At 41.3% G+C, this 15,412-nt stretch overlaps 1 protein-coding gene across 2 annotated transcripts in view; it reads right to left on the bottom strand.

Moving 5' to 3' along the window:
* The window catches only part of MRPL3 (mitochondrial ribosomal protein L3), a 28,672-nt gene extending 20,015 nt beyond the window's left edge, over nucleotides 1–8,657 (bottom strand). Inside the window, exons 1-4 of one of the 2 annotated variants that reach the window (XR_014000353.1) lie at nucleotides 8,366–8,634; nucleotides 7,158–7,342; nucleotides 6,080–6,171; nucleotides 3,880–3,978 (exon numbers count right to left, since the gene is read on the bottom strand). Coding sequence is in view for 1 of the 2 variants with exons in the window: in XM_081159442.1 (XP_081015568.1) it covers nucleotides 3,880–3,978; nucleotides 6,080–6,171; nucleotides 7,158–7,342; nucleotides 8,366–8,457 (468 nt within the window). In the remaining variant the exon portion in view is untranslated. Of the gene's footprint in view, nucleotides 1–3,879; nucleotides 3,979–6,079; nucleotides 6,172–7,157; nucleotides 7,343–8,365 lie in introns of both variants that reach the window. The other variant, XM_081159442.1, reaches the window with a different exon arrangement.
* Between the last annotated feature and the right edge of the window lie 6,755 nt (nucleotides 8,658–15,412).

Here is a 15,412-nt window from a genome sequence, read left to right as displayed (position 1 = left end):
CTGCTTCAGGTACAATACATTCCCTTCCAGTCCAAGAACACATTAAACAGTGGCCTCGGGTCCTTTACACATACGGTTCCCCCTGCCTGGAATGCTTTTCTGCCAGATTTTTGCATGACTTGTTCCCTTACTTTATTCAGGTCTCTATCCAAACATCAACTTCCCTTCCCTGATCACTCTATCTAAAATAGCACCACTTTCTGTCGCTCACAATCCCCCAGCCTACTTTATTAGTAATAAAAAATAGACAAGATAAACATCTTGACCTAAATAACTACAGACTGCAACATAAAAAGAAAAAATGTAATACACACTTTTTGATTGTCTTCCAATTTCACTAAGATTGAGTACTTCAATTCTTTTCTTTTAAAAATAAAGTATCACAAAGCTAGTTAGGTATCATTTGTGAGAAAAACCAAATGCTCCAGTTGAGTTGAAACTAGCGGCAGTGTAACAAAGGTGTGGTGTGTGTTTTTTTAAACTTCCAAACAATTTCAAAGGCAATTTAAAAGACTGACAGCAATGTCACACTTGGATAATCCCATCTATGAGACTGCATTTCCGCCCCCCTTCAAAGTTTTCGACAATTATCCTCTCACAATGAAAATGCTTCTCTGCTCCCAAGATGAATTGATTTAATCAACTTTAAGGCTACTTAACTTGCTTATTCAAAAATACTATGTATCATATCAGCTTTTATTTATAATAAGGTACAAAAATAGCAAAAGCAAAGTGACTCGAATTTCTTGGAGGCATAAATCTTTTACAGATTTAAAGAACAACAGTTCTAGCCCTTGTATAAACAAAATTGATTCAACCAATTTATTTTAGAATGCTTAACTATTCGCTACTTTATATTCATAGGTCTTTCTCTCTCTCTCTATCTAAATACCCTCCACAATCAATCTACTTGCAGTTTCCCTAAGGGTTATAATATGCAAGAAGTCTGTATACTTCCAGTTTTATTTTTTTCTCCCTTTCTGAATCAAAATGCTCTCCTTACAAAGAATTCTAATACTTCATTTTCACAAACTATTCTGAAGAAAGTTGTTCAGAGACAAAGCTTTTTCTTAATATAATAATACATGTCCTCCGGACCCAGAACATCAATGTCTTGAAGAATAAGAAGGGCCTCTGTAGCACTTCCTACACTAGAGAAGTGAGTAGTTTTAAAAGTTTATGTTCTGGGTTTAGAGCATTTCTGTAATATTTTAGTTATTAGTATCACATTAATAAAGTTCTATTTGTAAGACATCATCACTAAGTAAAACAATAAATTGAGCTGGCAAGTACTTTTCTTATTTTAGAACTTTGACTTTTTTCTTGAAAACTAAAATATGAGAGAACCAATTTGAGACTTTTAGAACTGGGAGAGAATTTAGAGACCATCAGGACCAATCTCCTGTTTTCATGGGTAAGAAAAGAGATGTTCAAAAAAGTGGAGAGAAAGAGCTAATGATAGAGATCAGAATTAGAACTCAGCTCTTTTGACCCTATGTCCACTCGTTTTTCCACAATCTCATGGTTGTGAGGAAGTAATGTCCACAGATCTATTGAAGCAGAATGGATTACCCCACCATGATGCTTGATTTATAAATATCAAGGCCATAAAGCTGTGAATTTACAATAATTGGTAATAAAAATAAAGATGATGGTGCTAGTCACTATAAAAACACAGAAATACAATCAATTAGAAAACAGTGGCATCTATTAAACCAAAGAATCATTCACATGATTGACATAAGGCGGCATATATTTATACAGTTAAAAATTCAAACATTTGACATTTAAAAAGAAGTTTCAATATATACCTCATTGTGCTTTTAATTACTGTGGAATTATTTGAATCTTGAAATTATTAGTCAATAAACTGTCAAGAATTAATAGCTATAAAACTTTAATGAAAAATAAGTTATACTATCACAATATGCAAAACCAGCTAACTTCTCTAGTACTTATGAGACAACTCCACCTGGATTTTCTCTACACACTTCAAACATATCTTTCCTCCTGCTTCCCTTTCTTTGTCTCTATTCCAGGTTACAGCACAAGCACTAACTTAGTTGTTTAGTGAGAAACCGCTCTGTGCCTGAGTCCCCTAACCACATATTCATACTCACCCCATCTTTCACATATCCCTGCTCCCTCCAAGCCCAATGCAATGCTCTGTAGCCTTTATCAACTCTCCCCTAGTGCTTAAACCAATCTCCTAAATGTTCTTCCCCCTCTTTCCAGATTCTTATCACTTATTTAACCAGGTAACAATTTGACCCCCTTACTACCCTGGTTAAAGAATTCGGAAAGCTCCTTGGAGCCTACAGGGTGAAGTCTAAACTCCTTAGTCTTCTATCCTGACAGTTGTGCCTTTACCACCTTCCCCCCTGGCCCCACACCCACACACTAAGATTGAGACACACCACACTTCTCTTCCCAAGCACACATACTCTTTCAAACATCTCTGCTTCTACAGAGGCCATTCCATCTGGTATGCCTTTAACACATTCTCCTTTCTGGTCTTCTACCTGTGAAACCTCAGAGGATTTGACCAACCAGAAGTGGTCATCCCCCATTCTGTGCTTGTTGCATTTACAATACTATATTGAGGTAGCTGATTTACTTGTCCATCTTCCCCATTCACGTATGTGTTCCCAGAGGGTGGACATCAAGTCACAGTTAAGAAAGTAAGGTTCTGGAGTTTGCTTGTCACTCTGCCTCTTATCAGTGGGTGGCCCTGAGTGAATTATTCTCTTTAGTCTCAGAGGCTGAAAAGATCACTTAATAAACGTAAAGGCTTAATGCTTACGTACCAGGCATGTGATTAAGTGCTCAATAAAAGTTACCTATGACAGGGAAACAGGAGGCACACAAGCATTTGCTAGTTTTGAGTTGCATAGTATAGGTTGTACCCTAATTTCCAACCATGTTCATTTCATAAACAATTTACAATGAAAAAGTTTATCTTAAAGATAAGCAATGTTTTAATAAACCTAAAGATGTTTCAGTATTCATTAGTGAAAACTATCACTATTTCTAGAAAGGTATTCTCTGCTTTTAATCATCCAATTAAGGATACTAAGCATTCTATTAGTATTCTATTTGGGAAAAAATGCTTCATTTGAAAAATTCTGATGTGGGTTGGTATACAGCTTTCTCCAAAACACTGAAAGCTCCTTCTATACAAAACTGCCCTGGCAGGTGTGGCTCAGTTGGTTGGAGCATTGTCCTATGCACCGAAAGGTCTCGGGTTCAATTCCCAGTCAGGGCACACACACAGGTTGCGGGTTTGATCCCCAGTAGGTGTGTAAAGGAGGAAACCGATCAATGTTTCCCTCTCACAGCAATGTTTCTTTCTTTCTCTCTCTCTAAAAATCAATAAAAACATATCCTCGGGTCAGGATTAAAAATAAATAAATAAATAAATAAAATATACAACATTAACCCCCACATGCTGTTGGCATCAACTGTTGAAACAATTTAAAAAAAAAAAAAAGGAAACTAAACATAAGACAACAAAATAAGCAAAAAGATTATTGCGTGTCTGTTATAAGCCAGGGACATTTGAAAATTCTCATGTAACCCTGGTAACAAACCTCTTATATCAGCAGTATTTTTATCCCCATTTTATAGATAGGCAAATACTACAGCTTATGAGGTAAAGTTACTTGCTCCAGATAGTGAGATGTACTGGAACAAACTCAGTCTCTCAGACTATGGGGCTGACTCCAGGGCTCAATGGCTCTACTAGCCTGCCGCTCCCACTCCCTCAATCTATCTCATGGACAAATACAAGTTTGTGGCAATGGAATATGCTCAAAACTTACAGATTCAGGTCTGAAACTAATAAAATGTACTATTCAAGGAATGAAAATACATCCTTACATGGAAACGGGATACAGTTTTTCCTCCTACAGTTAGGGCTGCCATTTTTCCATCATGGTTTTCCTTTGGAGTATACTGTAGGACATGACAGTCTTGTACCTAAAAACACAAACATTAAAAAAAAGCAAAGTCTGTGCCAAAATACATTTTAACATTACACATCAGTCACACTGAGGCCCAAGGACAATTAGGATTTCCCTAAAGTTACTTATCTCATCATTCCTCTAACACCAACCAAATCTTAAAATACAATAACCTTTGAAAAAAAGTGTCAAATACAACACATAAAAAAGTGCATAATATGCATAGCCCATGGACACAGATAATAGTGTGGTGAAGGCCTGGGGTGGGGTGGGGTGGGGGCTGGGTGGAGAGGAGAAGTGGGGGGAAAATAGGGGACATCTGTAATACTGTCAACAATAAAAAATAAACTTTTAAAAAAGTACATAAAACACAAATATATAAGTGAGTATTTATAAAGAAAATATGCACATAACCACTACCAGTGTCAATAAGTAGAATTCCTAAAATATCTGTGACTCTTCCCAATCACTCCTCACCCTTTTCTTCTTTTTCAAACCTCTAGAGCAGTGGCTCTCAAAGTATGGTCCCCAGACAAGCTGCATCAGCATCATCTGGGAGCTAGGTGGAAATGCAGGGCTCAGGCCTCAGCAGAGACCTACTAAATCAGAACCTGTGTGTTTCAGAAGCCCTCCATGTGACTCTGAGGCACACTGTTTGAGATGCACTATCCTAGAAATAACCACTACTCTTGACATTTATGGTCATTCTTTACTTACTTTTCTTTATAATTACTACCTTTGAAAGTATTGCTTAATAATGTAGTTTAGTGTTGTCTGCTTTAAACTTTATATAAATGGAATCAGATTGTATGTCTTCTTCCATGTCTTACTTCTTTCACTCAAGATTACATGTGTAAGGTTAATCCATATCGTTGCATGTAGCTCCATCTGTTCCTTTTCATTGCTATCCAGCATTCCAACACATGAATACACCATGATGTACCCATTCTACCACTCATGGACATTTGGATTATTTCTAGTTTTAGAATATTAAGAGTAATACTGCTATAAACATTGTTGTACAGTTATCATGGTGCATACTTGTTTAAATCTTCTAGTAACCTTCACAAATGGAATCAATAGACTACAAGGTTCACTCATCTCAACTCTACTACATAAGGCTAAATTATCTTCTGAAGTGGTCATACCAATTTACAATTCTATCAGTCATTCCTGAAAGCTCCCAAAGGTCCTTAGAGTTCTAGAAACCATAATCCTATCCTTGATCATTTAGAGTCAATAAAAATTTACTAAGAGCTTGTAGGTTCCTTCTGCCTATTAGCACTCTAAGCACTTATGTGCATGAGCTCTTATTTTAATTACCATCACCTGCCTAAAAAGTTGTCTAAGGCTGGGCCCCTAAGATAAACTGAGTTGTCCAAAGTGATCTGCGGAATGATGGTCTCCTAACTTTATCAGTGGTCTTTTTATAATAATTATGATAAAGACAACAGCAGCCGACATTTGTTGGATATTTAATACTGTTTTACATTTTAAGTGCTTGATATTTATCACCTTGTGCAAACCTCACAATAACCTTTTGAGGTAGATCATAATTATTTCTTTTATAAAATAGTATATATTTTATAGATGAGACACAGCACTCCAAAGAACACAGCTAAAGAATGGCAGAACCAAGACTTGAAGCCAGGTATTCTGGTCCTAGGGCTCACATTATTGAACATTAGAGGAGTTTACCTTATCTCAGAGAACAAAAGGCTGCTTCCTATGACAAGAGTGTTACATTCTGAGTTGGCAAAGAGATCAAAATTATTTTGGAGTTGAAAGACCTTCATAATGAAAATAAGATGGAACCAAGATTTTTTTCTGACTATGAATTAAATTAGTAGATCTGTGAGGAGCTAGATTACAATCGTTACAATCTTTTATTGTTTACTGCCCCAGTTATCCCATGCCAGTAGCAAGAAGGCCACCACTCAGGTAAGAGTGAGAACATTCACTGAAACCATTAGAAGTGAAGTTCTTTAACAGTATTTATGCTCAACATTAACTTATTCATCATATAGTTACGAGTTTCAGGGTACAAATATTGCCCATTTAGGTTTACACAAATAGATCTTGGCACACATACAGATACTACATCTCCTGTTTCTTACCTGAAGTAATGTGGCCACGTGCTTTCGACCATCTTTGGTCCATAAAGGCATCATGCCCAGCTTCACTGCTACAACGCCTACTCTAGCAGAACCTGGCAATTAAAAACAAATGAACATTAACAAGAGCTTTTTCAACATTTGCCAACACGATGCAACAGTATTTCCTAAATCGTGGTTTCAAAATAAGGAGCAAGCAAATAAGAAACATGCTGATATATTCATAGAGTAAAACACAAATGTTCCTTACAGATGTAAGCGCCTTCAAACATGCCTGACATAAGATATTGGTACTCAATAAATTTCTGTATACAGAACAAATATAAGAGAACTGTACAAAATAAACAGTTAAATGGTTTTAAAATAGTGGTATTAATACAGGGCATGATAAAGCACTCAATATGCTTTGCTTTTCTAGTATCAATATCAAACTCCATTAGAAAACATCTACCACTCAAATTCTAAAATGTTGGCTGGGGTTATAAGATGACACAAGTGGTCACATTGCTATAATATGTTGGTCTTCACCATGACACAGATTTGTTGCATAAATTGATCAAATTGTTCCACTGTACAATTCAACTGTTTTAATAAACCCCAACAAGAGATCACTTTCTCAACAGGAAAGGCCTTATTCTCTTGGTCTGTCCACAGATGGGTTTAGCACTCTACCAGGCACACAGAGCTGACTCTGGGGTCGAGATAGGCAAACCTGGAGTGTTAGAACATCCAAACTGGAGACATCTGTATAACATAATTTAGATCATACTCTTCCAAATTTTCTTCCCTGATTTATTTTTATAGTCTTTTTATCTGAAGTAAACAAGAAAACATATGCAGAATGATTTTCATTTCACACACAAAACAGCTTCTTTAGTACGCCTTGATTATCACCAGATATTCACTAACAGCAGAATAGGATGCTGGAAATAAAATTGTAAACCAAACCAGAACGAAACAGACGCACTTAAGACATGAACAATAAATTCAAGAGGTGATAAATCTATCAAGCAGCCACTATAATTTTGAATGTGCCAGCCACAAAGTAATTAGGAGAACTCATCCTATACAAAATAACCACCTGGTTCCCAAGGCTGTATAGGCCACGGTTCATCTTTCAGAGGACACAGTTTACTTGCTATTTGGGCTTTATCTTCATCAGAGACCAACTGCTTAACAAATGAAACATTTTCTTCAGAAAGATGCTCATCCCACCAGGTAGCACTCTTGCCATGGAGGCTTCTAACCAAAAGCCAGGTGTCTGTTCTGTAAAATTAAAAATAAAAAACAAACCACAATTCAAGTTTCTCTAGTTACTACACAGAAGGGAGGTCACATGAATTGGAAAGTGTTGTCAGGGTCTTAAGAGAGGCTTGAATTCCATACAAGTGTCTCCCCCCCCACACGCCTTATGATAATAATGGGGTTCACATTTTAACTGTTAATAGTTACCCTGGAGGAAAAGTTCTTCACCTTCTCTTCTGAGGTAAACAGTTTTCTAACAAAGTAGTCCTACATAGACAGAGAAGCCATTTGTACATGAACCTTAAATAGTTCATATCCAGTAGAAAAGATGGAATATGGAACGCTGATCTTTCTAAGCTCAAGTCTTCCCTGCAATGATCCTGCCTAGGCTCAGTGTGGTGAAGGAACTGGATGTGTAAATTTAAAAGGTCTGTAAAGGGCATGACCTTGTGTCAGCTCAACTCTCCAAGAAAGACCTTGGGGGACTGAGGCCCGGGAGGAGGTGAGGAAGTTCTGCAGGGAGGGTCAGAAAAGAAGCAAAGCTTTCTGTAGTCGAATCTCCTTTTGTACTCAGGTAGATTATTCAGGTTAGAGTCCCAATTTTGCACTTATGGGCAAGTTATTTCCTCAGTCCAAACCTCCGTTTTATCTGCAAAACGGAATAAGGATAGTTTCTGTAAAACAGATGATAGTTCTCTCACGTGAGGCTACATGAGCGAAGGCCCCTTAACAGAACACCTAGTACATAGAAAACGCTCCCTAGTTGGCGAATATTATTTTTGTTGGTGACGCTCGCGGCCAGTCGCTCACAAGCATTAAAAACAAAACAAAACAAAACAAAAATCACCCCTTCAGTCCTTTAACGGGCTTCCTGAGAATAACGCTCCTTACTCTTCTATACCTCGGTTCTGGACACAGCCCCTTCCTCCTCCTTCCAGGGCAGACCCCTCCATGCCCGGCAACGCCACTGCTCGAAGTCGCAGTTTTGCAGGGACCCCCCCCCCCCGCCCACACACACACCCACCCCGTCTCGCCCACACTCACCTGTTCCCGGAGCCCCGGGCAGCAGCCAGGCCCCGGGCGCCGCGGCCCAGCACCTGGGAGCCGGCCTGAGCCAGCCGCCGCCAACCAAGCATGGAGGAGCCTGGCAGGGCTCGGGCCGCTACACTCCCGAGGGGCCCTCCGCTCGGACTTTCGGGGAGTCCCCACGGGGCGGCCAAGGGTCCGCAGCAGCCCTCCCGAAGCCGTCCAGCCGGCTGCCGCCGATGCCCGCCCGGAGGGAAAAAACCGCGGGAGCCCCTTCCGGTCCGCTCCGCAATGCGCTCCGGGCGCCAGGTCAGCCCCCGGAACTAAAGTTCTGCCTCCGAAATAGTCCTACTTTGGTCGGTTTGGCGCGGGGAGGGCGGGGGCTGATTCTCTCTCCAGGGCATTTGGGGGGGAAAAGTGCGTTCGGAGTTCAAGCTTTAGAAGAATGACACGTGCTAGGGACAGGCTTGTTAAGGAAGTGAAATCACTTCTAAATAATCCCTGCTAAGCAGCGCTTGATTTTCTTTTATTGGCTTATGTTCAAAACAGCCCTAAAAGGGGCTTGTTATTTTTATATTATAAATGAGGGAACGCAGACTCAGAATTTGGTGCTGGCCCAAAACAGCACATCTGGCAGATGGGCAGAGCTGCTCTGAAACAGGGCTGGCGTGTTAGCAATGGAATAGGCCAAGGGGATGGTGTGTGCCTTCCAGGGCTGGGTCATAGAAGGTATTGCTACTTCAGTCCTGGCCTTTCGGATTGCTGCCTATGGGCATGGTCAGTGGTCATGCCCTGCAGACACTCCAGCAGCCCTGGAGAGAGGCCCAGATGAAGAGGGACCAACTTTCCAGCCAGGAGTGAGCCACCCAGGAGGTGGATCCTGCGGCCCCAGCAACCAACCCCTCATGTGGCTGCAACTCATGAAAGACCTCAAGCCCGAACTGCGCAGCCAAGGAGCTCCAGGGCTCCCGACAGAAGAAACTGCCAAAGAGAATAAGAGATTGCTCTTATTTTGAGTCACTAAATTTTAGGGTGACTTGGGACACAGAAATAGGTAGCCATACACCTTCTGTACAAAGTCCTGTCCTTGGTTCCAGACCCAGCCTAATCACCTGCGTGCGCCCTGGGCATTCATTCTACTCCAGAAGTCTTTTTTTTCTAATTTGTCCAATGGCTATTTGTAGAAATCTGTAAATTAGAAACTTTAAAATTTTGCTATTTTAACACCCTCTTTTTATAGCTATCTGGCCAGCTGGGCTGAAAAGGTCCAGGATATGGTCAATTTCTGATTACTACTTGGACTCCAGCAGGCTCAAAACCTCTGCTCGCTTGCTCTTCCATTTCACTAGTTGCTGTTGCAGTTACGGGGGGGCGGGGCGGGGGGTCCTAAATAACACTTTGGAGAAAAAAATTACACCTCTTCATCTTAGCCATGCTAACTGGCTTCCCAGTTACATAAGAATGGCCCTTCATTGAACAAACGTGTCTTGAGGTGTGCTACGAAGAAGCTGGGGTAAAAAGCCTTGCCTACTACTGCCAGTAGTCAGCACTTCTTATGCATGTAGTGTGCTCTAGTGTGTGCTCAGTATTATGGAAGCCCATCAGTCGCAGACCACCAGGAGCACACCTGTACTCGAACAAGGTTAAGTTTAATTAGCTTGCTGTAGCAAGAGAGTGCATACACCTAAGGGTGCCTCTCTCTGTATGAATGAGTTGGGAGGGGCTTGTTGTAAGATTTGGACTTATGCTGGGTGATTTTTAAGGTGGCATAAGGGAAGTAGGGACTTATTTTGAAATAAAGGCATCAAGAAGCAAGAACAGTTCAGCAATTGGGCATCTCAATAATTCTGTGCTGGAGGAAAGAAGGACAGAGGAAGACTAGGGATGATGTTGGTAAGAAACCAGAAATCACTCCGAAGAAGGAACTGTTAGTCATTTTTGTACCAGTGGTGTGGCCTTGGGTATGGTCTGTTAGAAATAGTGTGTTGCTGCCCTGGCCAGTTGCTCAGTGGTTAGAGCATCGTCCCTCGGATGGAAAGAAAGGTCGAGGGCTCCATCCCTGGTCAAGGGCACATACCTTGGTTGCAGGTTCGATGCCCCGCGCCCATCAGGGCGTGTGCCGGAGGCAACCAATGGATATGTCTCTCTCACATCATTGTCTCCCCCCCCGCCCCACTGTCTCTAAGAAAATCAATGGAAAAAATATCCTCAGGTCAGGATTAAAAAAAAAAAAGAAATAGTGTGTTGACATTCCATTATAAATTACACTGCAGTCTGATTACTAACAGGATTCATTTTCACTCTTTCAGTATATTTTCTCACTTAATAACAACCCCATGTGATAATACTATAATTATCTCCACTTTACAATCAAGAAAATAAGTACAGAGCTATTACATAACTTAAACGAGATCACTCTGCTAGTAAGTGGTAGAGCCAAGATTTAAATCTTGGCAATGTGACCAGAGAGCTTTTGTTTCTTTGGCTCTCAATGATAAATCTGTTACTATCCTTGCATTAGAATTTCTTTATAGTTAAAGAGGAAAACTGGCAAATAAACATGTGACACAAGGTGGTGAGTGAGGATTGAGGAGGCAGCCATTCAGTCTAACATTTGCCCCTAGTACTAAATCTCTCTCGGTCCATAATGGGAACCTTGAGTCAATGGGACCCTCGGCAGGCACCACTGATGAACTGAATCAAAGCAAAATGTGCTTCATCTGTTACATAGCACATGTGTGCTGATTGCCAGCTGGGGCTGGGAAGTATCATTATAGTCAATTTTGTCACTGCAGTGTGCTGCTAATTGACAAAGATCAGGGCCAATTCTTGAGGGACCCAGCCAGGGCTCTTGTTGTGTTCTCAGGTACTGAGCTCAAGTTTCCCATTATTAACATCATCCTTCAGAGACTGTCTTAGGCCCTGGGACCCTGGGACCCTGGGACCACTTTGCCTCTGGTACTTCAGTGCATCGTTGGAAGAAAGATAACCTCCACAATCTCTTTTTAGTATAGCAGGTCCTTGAATAATATCTTTTCATTCAATGTCATTTTGTTATAACATTGATGAGATGCTCTAGGAACTTAACTCTTGTTTATATCAATTAGTCTATGATAGAATTGGTTTTGTTATGTTATTTCCCTTAAAGTTGCAGAATCTATTGATTGCATTGAGGACTTACTGTACTAAAATTCCATAATTCTTGTTCTTCTAATTCAACCCAAAAGGTAATATAATAAGTGTTCTTCTTATAAAGTAAAACATTAGGAATAATTTTATTTTTGAAGGAGGTTTCAAACCAAGGGTTTATTAGAAATATCTTTCCTGTGTTCTTGCCTTTAGGCTCTTCAGTTAGTTTTTATAATGTTTGTGACATGTCCTGTATGGTTGGTTTACTGCAGAATAATAAATTTTTCATTGTTGGTTAATTTGCATTTTATATTCATTGATGCTGTCTCTTAGTTCATAACATGCCTTATATTTGAAATTAAAAATCTTTTAAAAGTGAGTTTAGACTTTTCATTAAATTATTCTTGGCTTTCTTCCATTTTTCTAAAGGGAATTTAGCATATTTTAAAATTGGTAGCCGTATTATGAAGCATTGGATGAGGGAATAAATAAATGAAGAAATTTTGAACTTTGAGATTTAATTACTGGCTGGTATAGAAAACGTAAAAGGCCATATTGCAATATTCACAGATGACATGCAATAAGAAAATGAATTCTGCTTAGATATCCTCCATCAAGACCAAATTACAATTTTCAACTTCAATATAATGAATTTAAAAGCACAATCTTTATTTATAAATTTCTAAACCCACAGATTTTAGGGCTCCAGACCAGGACGGAAACACATTTGGCTTGAAGAAAGCCTTTAAAAAAGAAAAAACAGCCCGGCTGGCATGGCTCAGTGGTTGACTGTTGACCTAGGATCCAGGAGATCAGGGTTTGATTCCCCGTCAGGGCACATGCCCGGGTTGCGGGCTTGATCCCCAGTAGGGGGCGTGCAGGAGGCAGCCGATCAATGCATCTCTCCCATCATTGATGTTTCTATCTCTCTCTCCCTCTCCCTTCTTCTCTCTGAAATCAATAAAAACATATATATATATTTAAAAGCAGTGTGGCCATGTTGTGATGTGGGTTTTGTTTCTCAGCATCCTGCCTCCTCTGTTGTATTCAGAACGGTTCGGAAACTTAATGTATTTAAACCTATGTGCATTTCTTTAAAGTTCTGAACAAAAATGTTAGTAACAGACAATGGAGAGTCACATGCCAGGGGACCAAATGCTTTCAGCCAACGACAGCCCCTTCTCCCTGGTCTTCCTTCTGATGCCAGTGTAGTTCTCATTGCTGGAGTGTGGCACTAGACCAGTGTCACGTGGAACCATAGCCAAGGTGCCCCCTCTGATTCCAGAAGATACAGACTCTTGAGGAATTCCTGGAAACCGAATTGATTTAGGATTTTGATTCTACTTGGAAGGGGTCCCAGAAAAAGGAGAAATAATGAACACATTGCTCTTGCTAAGTGGCAGATTTTAAGTGGTTTACGTATATTCACTCATTTACTGCTCAGCTATGAAGTAGGCACTCTGATTGTCATCTTTATTTTCAGGAAATTGAGGCATAGAGAAGACAAGCAGCTCGCCCAAGTTCACAGACCGTAAGTGGTGGAGCCAGGAGCGGAGCCCGAGCAGGCTGACTCCGGAACTGTATTGCCTGTCCCTCAAGAAGAGTCACGCGTGGCACAATATTGGGACACTCAGCTTCGCCTCCAGAGGTTGCCCAGATAAGCCAGCACTGGGCACGGTAGTGCTAAGTCTGCCTCCCTAGAGATCTGATTAGCCTGGATCAGAATTAGTTGGTCTCAAGAGCGAGCCGTGAGGCCAAACTGCTGGAGATATTCCCTCGTTCAGTCATGTACAACCTTCTTGGCAGCAAAGAAACAGTATTTCCTGTACTCAGAGACAAAGGCCAGGCTTGCAGGACTGTATATGCCCAAGAAGACTTGAATATACCCCAGCATGGACGACACATTCTGGGACAGGAGCCTGACCATCAGGCCGGATGAGCCGGTGACCTTGAGTGCCCTTCCAGCTGAGCTCGTGCACCCTGGTGGCAAGGAGTGGGCAGCCGAGGCAGGTTTAGGAGGAGCAGCGGAAAGCTGCAAGGGGCAGGGAGGGCGCTGCCAGGCTGCTCAGGAGTCAGGTAGCGACAGTGGATCTTCCATCTGCGGTATTTAGACTCCAGCCAGGCTTAGCAGGATCGTCATGGCAACTCGCCCGTCTGCGCCGCCGAACCAGACAGGATTCCCTTAGTAACCAAAGAGCCCGGGAGACGATGCTTAAAATAATCTTCTATGCCCAGGCAGAAATGTCTTTGCAGTTTTATTAACCATGAAGCATCATGGGGCAGGGCTTTCACTCCCACTTTATTTCAAAATGCAACAAAATGGCTTTTTAAAGCAGGAATTTCCAACCCAGGGCCAAATGCTGTCTTCGCTCCACAAAGCACACAGCCCGCTGAAACCAACGAGCATCGCGCCCGAATTCTGAGAGGAGCTGCTGGTCACTGTCCTATAAATTACCTTCAAGGAGGCCAGGCACCTCTGGCTGAAATAACTCAGCTTCATGTAATCTTTTTTCTATTTGCTATTGAAGTCCTTCCCAGCCAGTCTCTCAGTGGGGCGAATAGTTACGCTGGGCAAGAGTTTAACACGTGGCCACTGAGCCTGAGAGTTGCTTGCATCTGACACCTCCCGGCCCCCAGCATTTCTCCAATGTCCCCTCATCTCCAAGGCCTGCCTCCTCTGCGAGGACCCCTCATCATCCTCGCCAGGGCCAAGTCCTCGCCTCTCTTAGCACTTTCCTTAAGTGTGTATGTTCCTACATGATTTTATTCTCTTTATTGTGAGTACTGAGGAGCCTCAAGTTCATAAACCACATCTTCTCCACAAGACTGCAAACTCTTTAAAGGAGGGGTAATCCAGTAGAATATATTCCTTCAGCTCTCCTGGAGGCCCTACATTTATACGAACTTCAGAAATTGTTGGAAATTTTAGCAGTGATAGTTGCACAACTTTGTAAATATACTAAAAGTCACCAAAATGTACATTTAAAAAAGGTTTACGGTATCAGAAATATATTGAAATCTGATGTGAAATACCGAGAGTAGCCAGAATTACCACACCAACAGAATGGGCAACCCCAGAACCGAAAGTTGGCTGAAAGGGTCTGAACTTGGGTCACCAAATGCCTAACAGAAGGAAAGGGTCCTGCCTGACTCGCTGAGAGGTTCCCTCTGCCCCCTCCACCAACATCAGGAGCAGCCGAGGACTCCATCCACCCGTGTAACTAGCCAGGAGAAGTTTTTTTTTAGAAGTGGGAGGATCTGTTTTCAGGTCCTGTCTCTGCTACTATTTCCATGAACCTGGGTGAATCACTTAGTTTTTCTGAGTTCCCTCATCTGTAAAATATGATTTAAAGAATCATCCTTCACAAGGCAACCGTGCAGATGAAATGAAATGATGTACATGAAGTGCTTTACACAGTACTCAGCACATAGTAAGAACTAAGAAATACTATTATCAATATTTATATTGACTTTCTGTTAGATGTTATAACAGTTACCTACTCTTTTCGGAGGGTATTTTCTGCATGAACAATTTCATCTGGGTGCAATCGTGCAAGATTCCTAACAAGATGTTAGGAGATCCCTTTGTCTTTCTCTTGGCCTCTGGTGTCTTTTATGTCCATGTTTGCTGATCTGCTTTTATTACTAAAGAAATACAACATACATAAGAGTAGTGTTTTCATTGTTTAAAAACCTATCATCACCATCATCAAGAACACCATGGACACCACCATCAGGGAGCCAGGGCTTTTGCTAGACAAAGTGTCATACACTAAGCCCACCCCCTCTCTTCCTTCCCTCTCTTCATTTCTCCTTGGAATGCACAACCCTCAGCCCAGGAGCCAAGTGTGGTTCTGCAACCTTTGCCTTAAAGGAAAACAGTTTCCTTCGAGTGTGTCAGTCATGATGGGAACAGTAATTTGTCCTCTGGAAGAG

This window comes from Miniopterus schreibersii, assembly GCF_964146895.1.
Source record: "Miniopterus schreibersii genome assembly, chromosome: 15".
NCBI lineage: Eukaryota > Metazoa > Chordata > Mammalia > Chiroptera > Miniopteridae > Miniopterus > Miniopterus schreibersii.
This window is presented reverse-complemented; position numbering and strand designations above follow the sequence as displayed.